This window comes from Amblyraja radiata, chromosome 2 (genome assembly GCF_010909765.2).
Source record: "Amblyraja radiata isolate CabotCenter1 chromosome 2, sAmbRad1.1.pri, whole genome shotgun sequence".
In the NCBI taxonomy this organism is placed as follows: Eukaryota; Metazoa; Chordata; class Chondrichthyes; order Rajiformes; family Rajidae; genus Amblyraja; species Amblyraja radiata.
The window spans coordinates 150,734,551-150,746,851 of record NC_045957.1 but is presented as its reverse complement, the minus strand read 5'-3'; the positions used below and the strand labels follow the sequence as shown (position 1 = coordinate 150,746,851).

Here is a 12,301-nt window from a genome sequence, read left to right as displayed (position 1 = left end):
TGAAGATCTTAAGAGATTTATAATTCAGATTTTACAGCCTTCATATTTTTAAATGATCCCATTTTCAAAGTACTTTTATAATAATTCCTCAACATAATTCATGAGGGCCCACTGCTGATTCCTGAGGTACTATAGTCATATCACTATGTAAAGCTGAAAACAGATCATTTATTCTTCCTTTTTATTTGCCATCCATAAGCGATCCTTGATCCATAATTACTATATTCCCCTTTCCCTCCTCCCAAACCCATTTTTAATATAACAACCTTTTGCTTGGGTCCTTGTCAGCTGTGTTTTTTTTTTAAAGTGAAGATATACTAAATTTACTGATTTACCCTTATTAGATGATAGATTTTTCCCTTTATAAAATCATATTTGCCTTGTTTATTTTATGTTAATCTTTTCAGCAAATTTTGTATCACTTCACTTGGAAATTTGGACAGATAATTCAATATTCTTTCAGCCAAAAGTATTGATTCATATATTGTCAAAATTAATACCCAAGCAAAGATCCATAGGGGAACCCCAGAGGTCACAAATAGCCAATCAGATAACATTCACTTCATCCCAACTCTGTCATTCCTATCATTCAATATTACTTAACAAGTCCACATTTTCCTTCTGATCTATTATAGTACTGGCTATGCGGTTTTAATTGATCTATTTCCTCACAACAATTGTTTTCTCCAAATACTGTGCAATTTATTTGGCCATCATGGTTGAACTAGATCAGGACATTCCAACATATCGAACATTCCAATACTCAATTTCACCTTCACATTTAATAGTGCTACAAATCTATTGCACTGTATACACACTGTCTGCTGGTTCAATGGTAATTGCCACATCACCCAAACAGGTTGTATGATAAACTTATCCTGTTAAACTGATAGATCTGGTCTCTTCCTCGCTTCTTTATTAAATATTAACAATTTCCAAATCAAAGCTCCCATTTCCTGCTACAATATTGTTGCACCTTTTAAACTATTCTTACAATATGCAACCAAATTCCCCAAACAGATTGCACGATACTGACGCGATGCTTTCCTGTGGTGGGTCTATGGGATGCACCTCAGCTGATAGCAGGAATTAGTAGCCTGGAGGTAGGAATGCTATTGTCTCCAAAATGGTTTGGAGAAAATATAATGTTAGATATTATAGGGACAAAATAATCAAAGATGATAGAATCCTCAAACAGAATCATCATTACACATTGCATCTTTCCCTCAAATGCCATTAATTTCATGTCAAGGCTGCGGATGGTGCAAGTGTGCATCTATTAATCCTCCCCCCCACCCACACACACACACACACACATCACAGACTTATCCTTGTGCCTTCGTCATTGTTGATAACCAAGAACTACCATATACAATGATGATGAAGATAGCAAAACTCAAATGTACACTCCCAGTCCAGGACTGAGTACTGACATTGTGCTTAATTTAGAGGGGAGTGTACACAAAGTCTACATTTTGGGGGCTGTCAAGCATAAGTTGTCTGTTGCTAGAACACAGTGGAACAATAACACAGGTGCCAACTCACTGCCTCGATGCAGACCTCAAATGAAGAGCTCTATAGGGATGGCGAAGATGGCTGATGGGACTGCCACTTGAGGCTGCTCGAATCCTTCCTGTGTTTGAAGTTGGTGCTGTCAGAAGAACCTACCCGAGTAATGCGTATGGATTTTTAAATTGCACGCACCACATTCACGACATGACAGTGGTGGGAGGTATAAATGTTGAGAATTGTGATGGAATGTTGATAACGTTATCTGCCATTCACTAGCCAATATCCCAGGTGGCGTTGAATTTCTTTCGAGTTGTTAGGGGTCATTATCCTGATATCCCCTGCAGATGGTAGAATAATATTGGGGTGACTGGATGTAAGTCACCTGCTACAGGATACCCAGTCTCTGACCTATTCATATAGTAGGTATGTTGCAAAGCCTACCTGAAGCGTCGTTGAAGATCTGCTGCTGAGGGTGTGCGCGATTTTGGCGCCGTTTAGAGGGGGCGGGTTTAAAACGCGATTTTCTCTAAGCTGTTCCAATCGAAAATGTTCAGCCTAGTTAATTATTAACGAAAAATCGCTGGAAGACCCCGTCGCAAAAGCTATTATTAGGTTTAAAGGCCTTGAATAATAGTTATAGTAGTTTAAAAATCAATCTCTAAACCCGCGACCGTCAGCAACCGCAGGGTCTCATAAAGCAAATAGCAGAAGTTAGGTTGTATATTTTTACATTAAAAAGGGCTTCTAAAGATCCCTTTATACTAAGTTTAATATTGCGAGTAGCTCAATTTGGGCCCATTATATCGCGCAGTATTTTTCTGGGCATTTGGGGCACAAATCTACCGCAATGTGAACGTTCTAAACCAGCGCGTTCCACAGGGACCCACTGGAAAGCTGATTTAAATGGGCATTTATTTACAGCAATTAAACACTAAATTCCTTCCATTTGGCCTATAAATTAATGTAAATGAGATTTTAAAATCATGTTTTATTGTGAATTATTTGTGAATATTATTTGGACATTTAGGCTATTTAAAAATGTTAATCATTTATTAAGAAATGGATAGATGTTTAGATCTAGTAATTGAAGTCTGAAATTAGCTACAATTAGGTAACTAACTAATTATATGCTTTAATTTCAGGTCATCCAAGTAAGATTATTTTATATTTGTTTCAGAATGCTTCAATCTATGATAACTGAAAATTTCATTCAGTTCTCTTAATTTTTAAGAAAGTTATGGGCTTTTGACTGTTCACGATCACAGCTTTTTTGTTATGTCCATAGAAAATCAATAGGGAACAAGATGCTCATTTCCCAGTATGAAAATGGCCATAACTTTTTAAATACTTGAGATATGAAAGTGAATTAGGTGTCAAATTAAACTTATTTTTATGCTTTATCTGATGGGATAAATTACAGACTTGATTTTTAAAATCTCAAAATTTTGTAACATTGCTACATATAGTCACTGCATTATGTAGCTGGTCCAGATGAGTTGCTGTCCTGGGATGTTGATGATGGGGACTCTGAAATAATAACATCAAACGTCACAGGTTAGAATATCTCCGAATGGAGATGGTCATGTCCTGGCATTTTTCTAGTGCTAATATTACTTGGTACTGAAAAGCCCATGCAGATAATTATTTGTGCATTACAAATAATCTGTTCAAAGGAATGGAAGTTGTTGCTGGTAAGGTAATTTAATGGGAGTTATAAAGCAAATTGGCAGGAAAGATTGCACCTTGGATCTTGGAGACTCTTAGAATTTAAAGTGAAGAGGCAAGATTGCAATCTGAAGGTAATAATATTGACGGAATTCTCAGAATGGTTTAGGAAGGACAATCGAAGGATGTCTTGTAACTTCGATGTCTTGTAACTGATGGCTATTCTCATTACTGTTTTGCTCTAACGAGTCAAGGGATATGGAGAGAAGGCAGGAACGGGGTACTGATTGTGGATGACCAGCCATGATCACATTGGCTCGAGAAGGGCCGAATGGCCTACTCCTGCACCTATTATCTATTGTCTATTATCAGAGTATGAATTTTACAGATCTTCAGTAAGGTTTATCAGTCACTTGATAATTTCATTGCAGTGTAGCTAAAATTATGGAGATCCTTTGGGGCTGTTATATGTTTTTCACACAGAGAGTGGCGAATCTCTGGAACTCTCTGCCACAGAAGTTAGTTGAGGCCAGTTCATTAGATGTATTTAAGAGGAAGTTAGATGTGGCCCTTGTGGCTAAAGGGATCAGGGGGTATAGAGAAGGCAGGTACAGGATACTGAGTTGGATGATCAGCCATGATCATATTGAATGGCAGTGCAGGCTCAAAGTGCCGAATGTTCTACTCCTGCACCTATTTTCTATGTTTCTATGTCATCCAGAGCCATGAATGTTGAAGGTACTTATCACCTTCACAGCTAGTTCATAAGTTCTAGTAGCAGAATTAGGCCATTTGGCCCATCAAGTCTACTCCACCATTCAATCATGGCTGATCTATTTTCTCTATGATAAATAAGTATTAAGAAGAGGAGCATGCACGGGATCATTGCAGCAGATTCTGAAACAGTGGATAGCGGTAGACGTTAGATTACTTCTTTGGTGAAGCACATCTTTGTACATACCTTCTTCCTGACATGCTCATTTAAGATTCCATTCATTGGGAATGAGGTAACATCGGATGGAGTTCATCATCACTGACAGGTTTCTAACTTTTATATGATAATGACTAAGTGGGTATGCAATAGCTGTGACAGATTGTGGAGCCAGTTTAATGATGACACATGGAATAATTCAACCTGTTCAAGTCAAATCTCCAGAAAAGATTTCTCAGTAAACATATTTGGGCCCTTCTAACAAAATGTCATGTCTGGATCTGATATAACCATGTTGAAAGGTTACAGACTTCCATAATACACCTCCCCCAGCCCCCTCATTTAAATCATATAATTTTACCCATAGAATTATGCATTTTATATTTCTCAGATATGATTATTATAAAATGGGGATGCCAGACAAAGAGGGGTAATAATGCAGAGAGCTGTGTTGCTGAGCAATTTTTCTTTTCTATTCACCCCGATTTTTTTGATTTTTAAAATTTCAAAATATACTTTATTCGAGAAACAAATATATACAATACATGATCCTTACAAAACGTTGTGACGGTGCAGGAAGGATCTGACTGGGAGAGCTCCCGTCACCGTCAGGAGAGTACCTCACACCTGATGACCACATTCTTTCCCATTATAGAGAGGGAGCGCTGCTTCCACAGCTCCAGTTTCTTCCCCACCTTGGCTTGAAATACAGGTACAGCAGGCAGTGAAGAAAACTAATGGCATGTTGGCCTTCATAACGAGAGGATTTGAATATAAGAGTAAAGATGCCCTTCTGCAGTTGTACAGTGCCCTGGTGAGACCACATCTGGATTATTGTGTGCAGTTTTGGTCTCCTAATTTGAGGAAGGACATCCTTGCTATTGAGGGAGTGCAGCGTAGGCTCACGATGTTAATCCCCGGGATGTCATATGAGGAAAGATTGGAAAGACTGGGCCAATATTCACTGGAATTTAGAAGGATGAGAGGGTTCTTATAGAAACATATAAAATTAAAAAAGGACTGGACACGCTAGATGCAGGAAAAATGTTCCCAATGTTCGGGGAGTCCAGATCCAGGGGCTACAGTCTAAGAATAAAGGGGAGGCCATTTAAAACTGAGATGAGAAAAAACTCTTTCACCCAGAGATTTGTGAATTTGTGGAATTCTCTGCCACAGAAGGCAGTGGAGGCCAATTCACTGGATGAATTTAAAAGAGAGTTAGATAGAGCTCTAGGGGCTATCAGAATCAAGGGGTATGGGGAGAAGGCAGGCACGGGTTACTGATTGTGGGTGATCAGCCATGTTCACAAAAAATGGTGGTGCTGACTGGAAGGGCCGAATGGCCTCCTCCGTCACCTATTGTCTATATTTCTATGTATCCGCTCCAACCATTTCTTGTCACACACCTAAGTCCGCCCGAATCAGATTCTCAGAACCTTCAAGGTCAGGCTTGATGCTGAAGGGGACGGAAGATTGGTCGGGCCAGTTGCCAAAGAACATGGCCTCGCTCTTCCTGCGGTTCACCCTGGCTCCCATGGCCATCCTAAACTGGTTGCAAACGCTAATCAACTGCAGACCAACCCTGGATCCAAGCAGAAGACGGCGACATCGTCCATGTACAGGGAGGTTTTGACTTGAGTGTCCACACTGCCTGGCAATGTCACTCCTATTATGCTCACGTCGTTCTTTTCGGACTCGGCAAAAGGTTCAATACAACAGACGGACAAGAGGGCAGCCTGCCTGACTCCAAGCCTGACGGGGAAGCGATCTGATTCCCACCCATTGATTTGGACTGCACTACAGCAGTTGGATCTGATTCCTGATTCCCTCCCCAAAGCCCATTTTAGAGAGCACGTCCCTCATGTACGTGTGTGATATCCTGTCGAAGGTCTTCTCCTGGTCCAAGCTGACTAGGCAGGCATCCACCCGTCTGTCCTGCACGTAGGCAATGACATCTCTCAGCAGCGCTAGGCTGTCTGAGATTTTCCTGCCAGGTACAGCACAGGTTTGGTCTGGGTGGATCACCTGTCCCAGAGCAGACTTGACCCGGTTGGCGATGGCCTTAGACAGGATCTTGTAATCAACATTCAACAATGCTATGGGTCTCCAATTCTTTATATCCTTCATCTCCCCCTTCTGCTTGTAGATTAGGGTGATGCTGCCCTTCCTCATGGAGTCTGACATGCTGCCGGCTAGAAGCATGTCGTTGTACACTTCCAGCAGGTCAAGTCCCACAGAGCCGAATACAATTCGGCCCGTAAGCCATCGCTTCCAGGAGTTTTACTCGAGTCAAAGGGACGGATAGAGCCAGACAGCTCCTCTAGGGGCAGTGGTTGGTCCAGACTCTCCCGCTTGCTGTCCTCCAAGACCTCCGTGATAGAGGACAGGAAGATCAGGGAGGCCGTGCTATCTGTGGCCTTACCTGTGTACCAACCTGTATAAAAGGATCTGCAGATCCTCAGCCTCCGTCTGCAAGGATGTTACCGAGCTGTCCTCCTCCCTAAGGCTGTTCATCACAGAGCTCCCCCTGTGAACATTATGGAAGAAGATGCGTGAGCACCTCTTATCCTGCTCCACGTGGCGGACCCTGAATCGGAAGATGATCTTGGAGGATTCAGAGGTAAAGAGCAGAGTTTGCCGGCCCTTCAACTCTTTAAGTTCCTCCTTCACATCCACCCCCCTCGACTGCAGAAGGAGCGGTTGCTGCAAATCTGTCTGGAGTTGGCACAATTCCCTCTGACTCTGTCTTGCTCTCTGAACCCCTTTAAATATGAAGAACCTCTTGATGTTCTCCTTGGTTGCTTCCCACCAGTGTGCCTGGGAGTCAAAGAGGGGCTTCACAGTTCTCCAACATGCATACGCCATCTTTATCTCCTCGATGTTCTCTATTCACGCAGATTTTTTTTTTTTTAAATTTAAATTTCAAAATATACTTTATTAGAGAAATAAATATATCCAATACATAATCCTTACAATACTCCATCCAACATTCTAGGCTATATATACATTCAATAGTGTTTACACACATTTATCCCCACCGTTGGATGTGGCCCACTGGCGTGGAATCCCTTCCCTTATTTTTGAGGGGCGTCTCCACCACACCCTGCCCCCCCCTTGTCCAGCAGCGAGCAGAAGGACCCTATGCCCCAGATCTTGCGGAAGGTTGACAGTGGCAGACAGAATGTCTAGAGTGTTTTATCTTGCTGACATAAGAAAAATGACTGCACTTTGCAACTGTGGTGAGGAGAGGCTGAATTGCAGAAATAAGAATAGGGATTGAATTGTCAGAGCACTCAGAGGGAAATGGAAGGCATGTCACTCACTATCTCAAAGTTAGCATGCATGTTTTAAAAATATATGTAACATTACAGGAGGCTTCAAAACCAGCAAGTTTTTGTTGTTACTGGAAACTGGAATGTAAACTGGAAAGTTAACCTCTTCTCGTAAAATCAGAAAGATTGAATATGACAGATTAGGATCTCTTTTCAATCCAACCTCCCATAATGTAATTTTCTTGACAATTCTTTATAATGTACTTAGCAAAAATTAGACTATCGAGTAAAAATAAATATCATGGGTAGGAGCAATTGCCAATAGGTGCATCCTTTTGTAACCAGCACCATTATGCAGGATCACTTGGGCATTCGATGCTTTTCTTGAGAATTCAGTGATGAGCCACAATACAGGTTTAAGTTTGGAAGTTGCAGAATTAGATTATGATTATAAGGCTGGATTCTATTTTTTCCTGAGATGAGGGTGAGGCTAAAAAAACAACACATTTGCTCCTCATTCATAAATGCCTTAAAAAGAAAAAATGATTATTTTTGTTCCCCTGAATTGCTAGTCCCTGTGATGATGTTGATGATGGTCCCGCAGTGGACTTTGAATGATAATGAATCAATATGTCAGGAAGGTACAGAAATGAATGAGGTAGACCATGTTCCCATAATCTTGAGTGTTTTAGCATGCAGAAGGTACAATGCATATGCCCATTCTCTCTCACTCTCATAAACATTCGCCATATGATCTGCTTCTTCTGTCTCGTTACTGCGACTGCCTGTTATTTGCACATTCCACATGAAACATATAAAGACCTAGCACAGCAGATTCTGTCCTCTTTCCCTGTCATTTGCAGCTGAGCATTCATTCTTTAGGTGCTGTGGGTAACAAAACCAACAAAAGAAACCATCATGTTTTTTTAAATCTATCATTTTAAAATTCAATTTAAATACATAAATTGACTGAACATGGTTTTTGATTATGTGAAAGCAACTGCTGAATTTCATTGATTTCCAGTTTTTCTTTAATGTTGTAAGTAGTATCCATTTAGAAAAATATTGATATACTCTACGTTTAGTCAACAACTGGTATTCAATAAAACATGTTTTACTGTTGCGGAACAGTGGTAATTATCAGAGCCAAACATTCCCACCAGTGGAAACAAACCTAGCTTACTGGTGAAATGTGTTAATGTTATTTCAAGAATAATAGTCCAAGAATAAATAACAAATTGGGCTTTCCAAATATAAACAAAAAAAAATGAGAGAATGATGACACAAAGAACTGCAGATGCTGGAATTTTGCACAAAACACAAATTGTTGGAGGAACTCAGTGGGTCAGGCAGTACCTGGAGGGGGAAATTAACAATCCCAGTCAAAAGAAGCATCCCAACCCAAAACGTTGCTGTCTATTTCCCCCTCCAGGTGTTGCCTAACGTGCAGAGTTTTAGTTTAGAGATACAGCACGGAAACAGGCCCACCAAGTCCGTGCCGATCAGCGATTCTCCGCACACTAACACTATCCTACACACTAGGGACTATTTACAATTATACCAAGCTAATTAACCTACAGCCCTGTACGTCTTTGGTGTGTGAGAGGACACTGGAGCTCCCGGAGAAAACCCATGCAGGTCACGGGGAGAATGTACAAACTCTGTACAGACAGCACCTGTAGTCAGGATCAAACCTGGATCTCTGGCGCTGCAAGGCAGCAACTCTACTGCTTTTCCACCATGCTGATCTTTTGTCTGTGACAATGATGTCACTTTTTTAATTATTGATGTTACTATGGTTTATGCTACATAGAGTAATATCATAAATCCTTTTTCTTTCATTTACATTTCTAGATTCAAAGACATGCCAGCTTGAGCTGAGGACAGCAGATCAGATGTGAAAATGTTCACATCATGAAGAAGTATACCATCACAGGACTAAATAAATGCTCTTAATGAAAAAGGGACAGCTGCAAGATCATAGTGGCTATTTATCAGCTGGGCATTGAAATGTTATATTTTTGTATAATTATATGTATCCCTTTCAATTACACCAACTTTGTTTCAATGACTTTACACTTAAAGGAGACAACATCTTATTGTTAATTTAACTATGTATAATTAGCCACTTTTCGACAAAGGATTAAAGATCGATTCGAGTACTAAGTTTTAACAGCTATTTACATGATACAGAGGAGCCACTTTCATGAGAATGGAATGTTTTTCACACTAACTGAATAGAAATATTTAATGTCCTACTACATGTCAATGAAAATTTATTAAAGAACAGAAATTCCTCACCTCCCAAATCAGTGAAAATTTGTAGGTAGCATTCATTTTATATTTAAAGGCAATTAAAAAATAGATGTTCATGAAGTGATTCATTGATTTTTATTGTTGTGTCATTAAAAAATGCATTTGCTGTTTTTTTGCTTAACTCTTTTCACTTTTGAAAACCAGAGGATCGGATTTTACATTGTAACAATTAGCAGGATAACATTTAGATTTAAAGGAGATATGGAGATTTAAAAAAAATGTTTCCTCTATTTTAATAACAAATTATTAACCAATGCCCCGCAATACACAATATTTATTATTTTACTATTAACTGTACATATGTGTATTGGTTGTCGTGTTGTATTTCTTTTAACGGAGGAGAAGCAAATGGAATTTTGTTGCTCAGTTTTGTGCAATGACAATAAACATATTCAATTCAATTTAATAGCATACCATGTAAAGCAAGCTATCAACACTGGATGAAATCACTTCCATGGGATTTTCCTTTCCTATTGCTCTTCTCTTCTTTCTCTCGTTTGTCATATCACACTATGTTTGCATATTCTGTTGTGCTGCAGCAAGTAAGAATTTCATTGTTCCATCTGGGACATACGACAATAAAACACTCTTGACTATATTATTGAGATAAAATGGCTGCATAGTAAATGGATCAAATTACCCTAACTCCATTCCCCTGTTCAATTTAAATGACACTATCCTACAAAGATTTATTTTATCTGTATAACCTTTTTCCAACTCAATACTACATAAGCATTATACATCATTTTGTGGATCTTATGAAAGCAATCGATTCCTTCAGCGGACGCAGCCTCTACCAGGTACAGTAAAAGATTGAATGTCCACCATATCTTCTGAACCTGATTCAGTCCTTCCGTGAGAATATACATGGTATAGTGCAATTTGATGGCGCTACATCGCACAGTTTCACCATAAGGTCGAATGAAGCAAGGTTGCGCCCCAGCTCCCACTGTTCAGCATTTTCCTATCTGCCCTTTTGTCCTTTGCCTTCCTGACAGACAAGGAAGGAGTGTATCTTCACATCAGAAGCAAGGGGAAGCTCTTCCTTCTAGCAAGGTTGAAAGCCACGACAAAGGTGAGATCTGCTTATAAGGAACTTCCTGTACGCTGATGATGCTGCATTTATCACCCCAATGGAAGAAGAACTTCACGAGCTGATGGACACTGTTTCGTGCTTGCAATGAATACCGACTGACAATTTTACTTCGGAGTCACGTGAGTGACTACGTGAAGAACCCGCTCAGTGCGCAGGCGCGGCATTACGCCAGCAGTGCAACAGCGGCTTGCAACGGGAGCTAGGCACTCTCGTTACAGCATGAACCGGACCGTCAGGTGAGTACCCTGAGGTCGGGTTTTCTTTTACAGGTGAGCCTTTTTCTGCTTGTGTTTTACAGGCAGAGAAAAAGGCTCTGGAACAAAACTGTCCCCCGTTTTCCCGTTGGGGAGGGGGGCAGCAACGGCGGTAGGAGCGTTACCCGGTGTTCCGTAATTCCCCGACACCGTGCCGAGGCCAGCCCGCTAGTACCTGAAGCAGCGGGCTGGACGCATAGCCACTCGAGAGGCATCCGGCAGGTGTTCCCGATGTCGGACGGGACGTCTCTCCACCCGCACGGGGGGAGAGAGAGCCGCCTGAGCCGCTGGAGCGGCTCACGGAGCAGATGCCTGCGAGACGCGCTGCTTGAGAGGCGCTCTCGCTACACAAGGCACAAAAGCTCCAGAAGAACCTGTCCCCCGCTCGACTCCAGCGGAGGAGCGTTCCATTGCAAGGGGGGCAGCAACAGGCGGTAGGAACAATAACCGGGCGCCCCGCTATCCCCATCACCGCGCCGAGCCCAGTCCCGCTAGTGCCTGAACTGCGGGCTGGATGTCTAGCCATCCGAACAGGCATCCGGCCGGTGGCGTCCGATTCGTCGGACGGGGACATGTCTCCACCTAAATGGAGGAGAGACAGCCGCCTGAGCTGCATCCAACAGCAATTGGAGCAGCTCCAGCGAGATGCGCAGAAAGAGCGCTCTCGCGGAGGGAGGTCAGGCACCCCCTCCACAGTGCCTCATGCACTGCCCTTTGCTCCCTCATTACTGGAGGCTAGCATTGGTGACCAGGGCTGGGCTGGTCTGGAACAGGGGCAGGCGGACGAATTCGGGAGTATGCCAGGGGTGCAGGAACATGAAGAGCTGTTGGGTGTGATGGACCGCTTGTAGCAACCCCACGGGCTGGAGCACCGCTGGAACCAAGAATGGCGGCCAGCATCAACCATTACTGGAAAAGGTGCTCGCTGAGGTGCTGAAACAACACAGCACCAGAAAACGGTGAGGCCCTCAAAGTAAAAAGTGTCAACAGCCAAATCTGGGGGCATGTGGGTCACACATCCAGACCCAAGAACTCAAGCTACAGCGGATCCTAAGGCTCCTGACGTCAGCCATCACAGCCTTTGCTCGTTCCGTGGAGACCACGGAGATGGATACCTGCCAGCAGGATGTGCTGGCATTAATGTGTACCACACAATTTGAGATCAACAATCTCCGGAGGGAAACATAAGACCTGCCCTCAATCCCAAATTTGCTGGCTTGTGTAAAGCCCCAGCTGCGGAGACGGACGCGCTGCC

General features: G+C 42.2%; 1 protein-coding gene across 2 annotated transcripts in view; it reads left to right on the top strand.

The window, feature by feature from the left end:
• Positions 1-9,806, top strand: part of LOC116970516 (uncharacterized protein C7orf57-like) — a 106,018-nt gene extending 96,212 nt beyond the window's left edge. For both annotated transcript variants that reach the window (XM_033017160.1, XM_033017166.1), the window contains one exon: positions 9,235-9,806. In XM_033017160.1, the coding sequence (XP_032873051.1) occupies positions 9,235-9,256 (22 nt within the window). In that variant the 3' untranslated portion in view covers positions 9,257-9,806. The remainder of the gene's footprint in view (positions 1-9,234) is intronic.
• Positions 9,807-12,301: the final 2,495 nt, after the last annotated feature.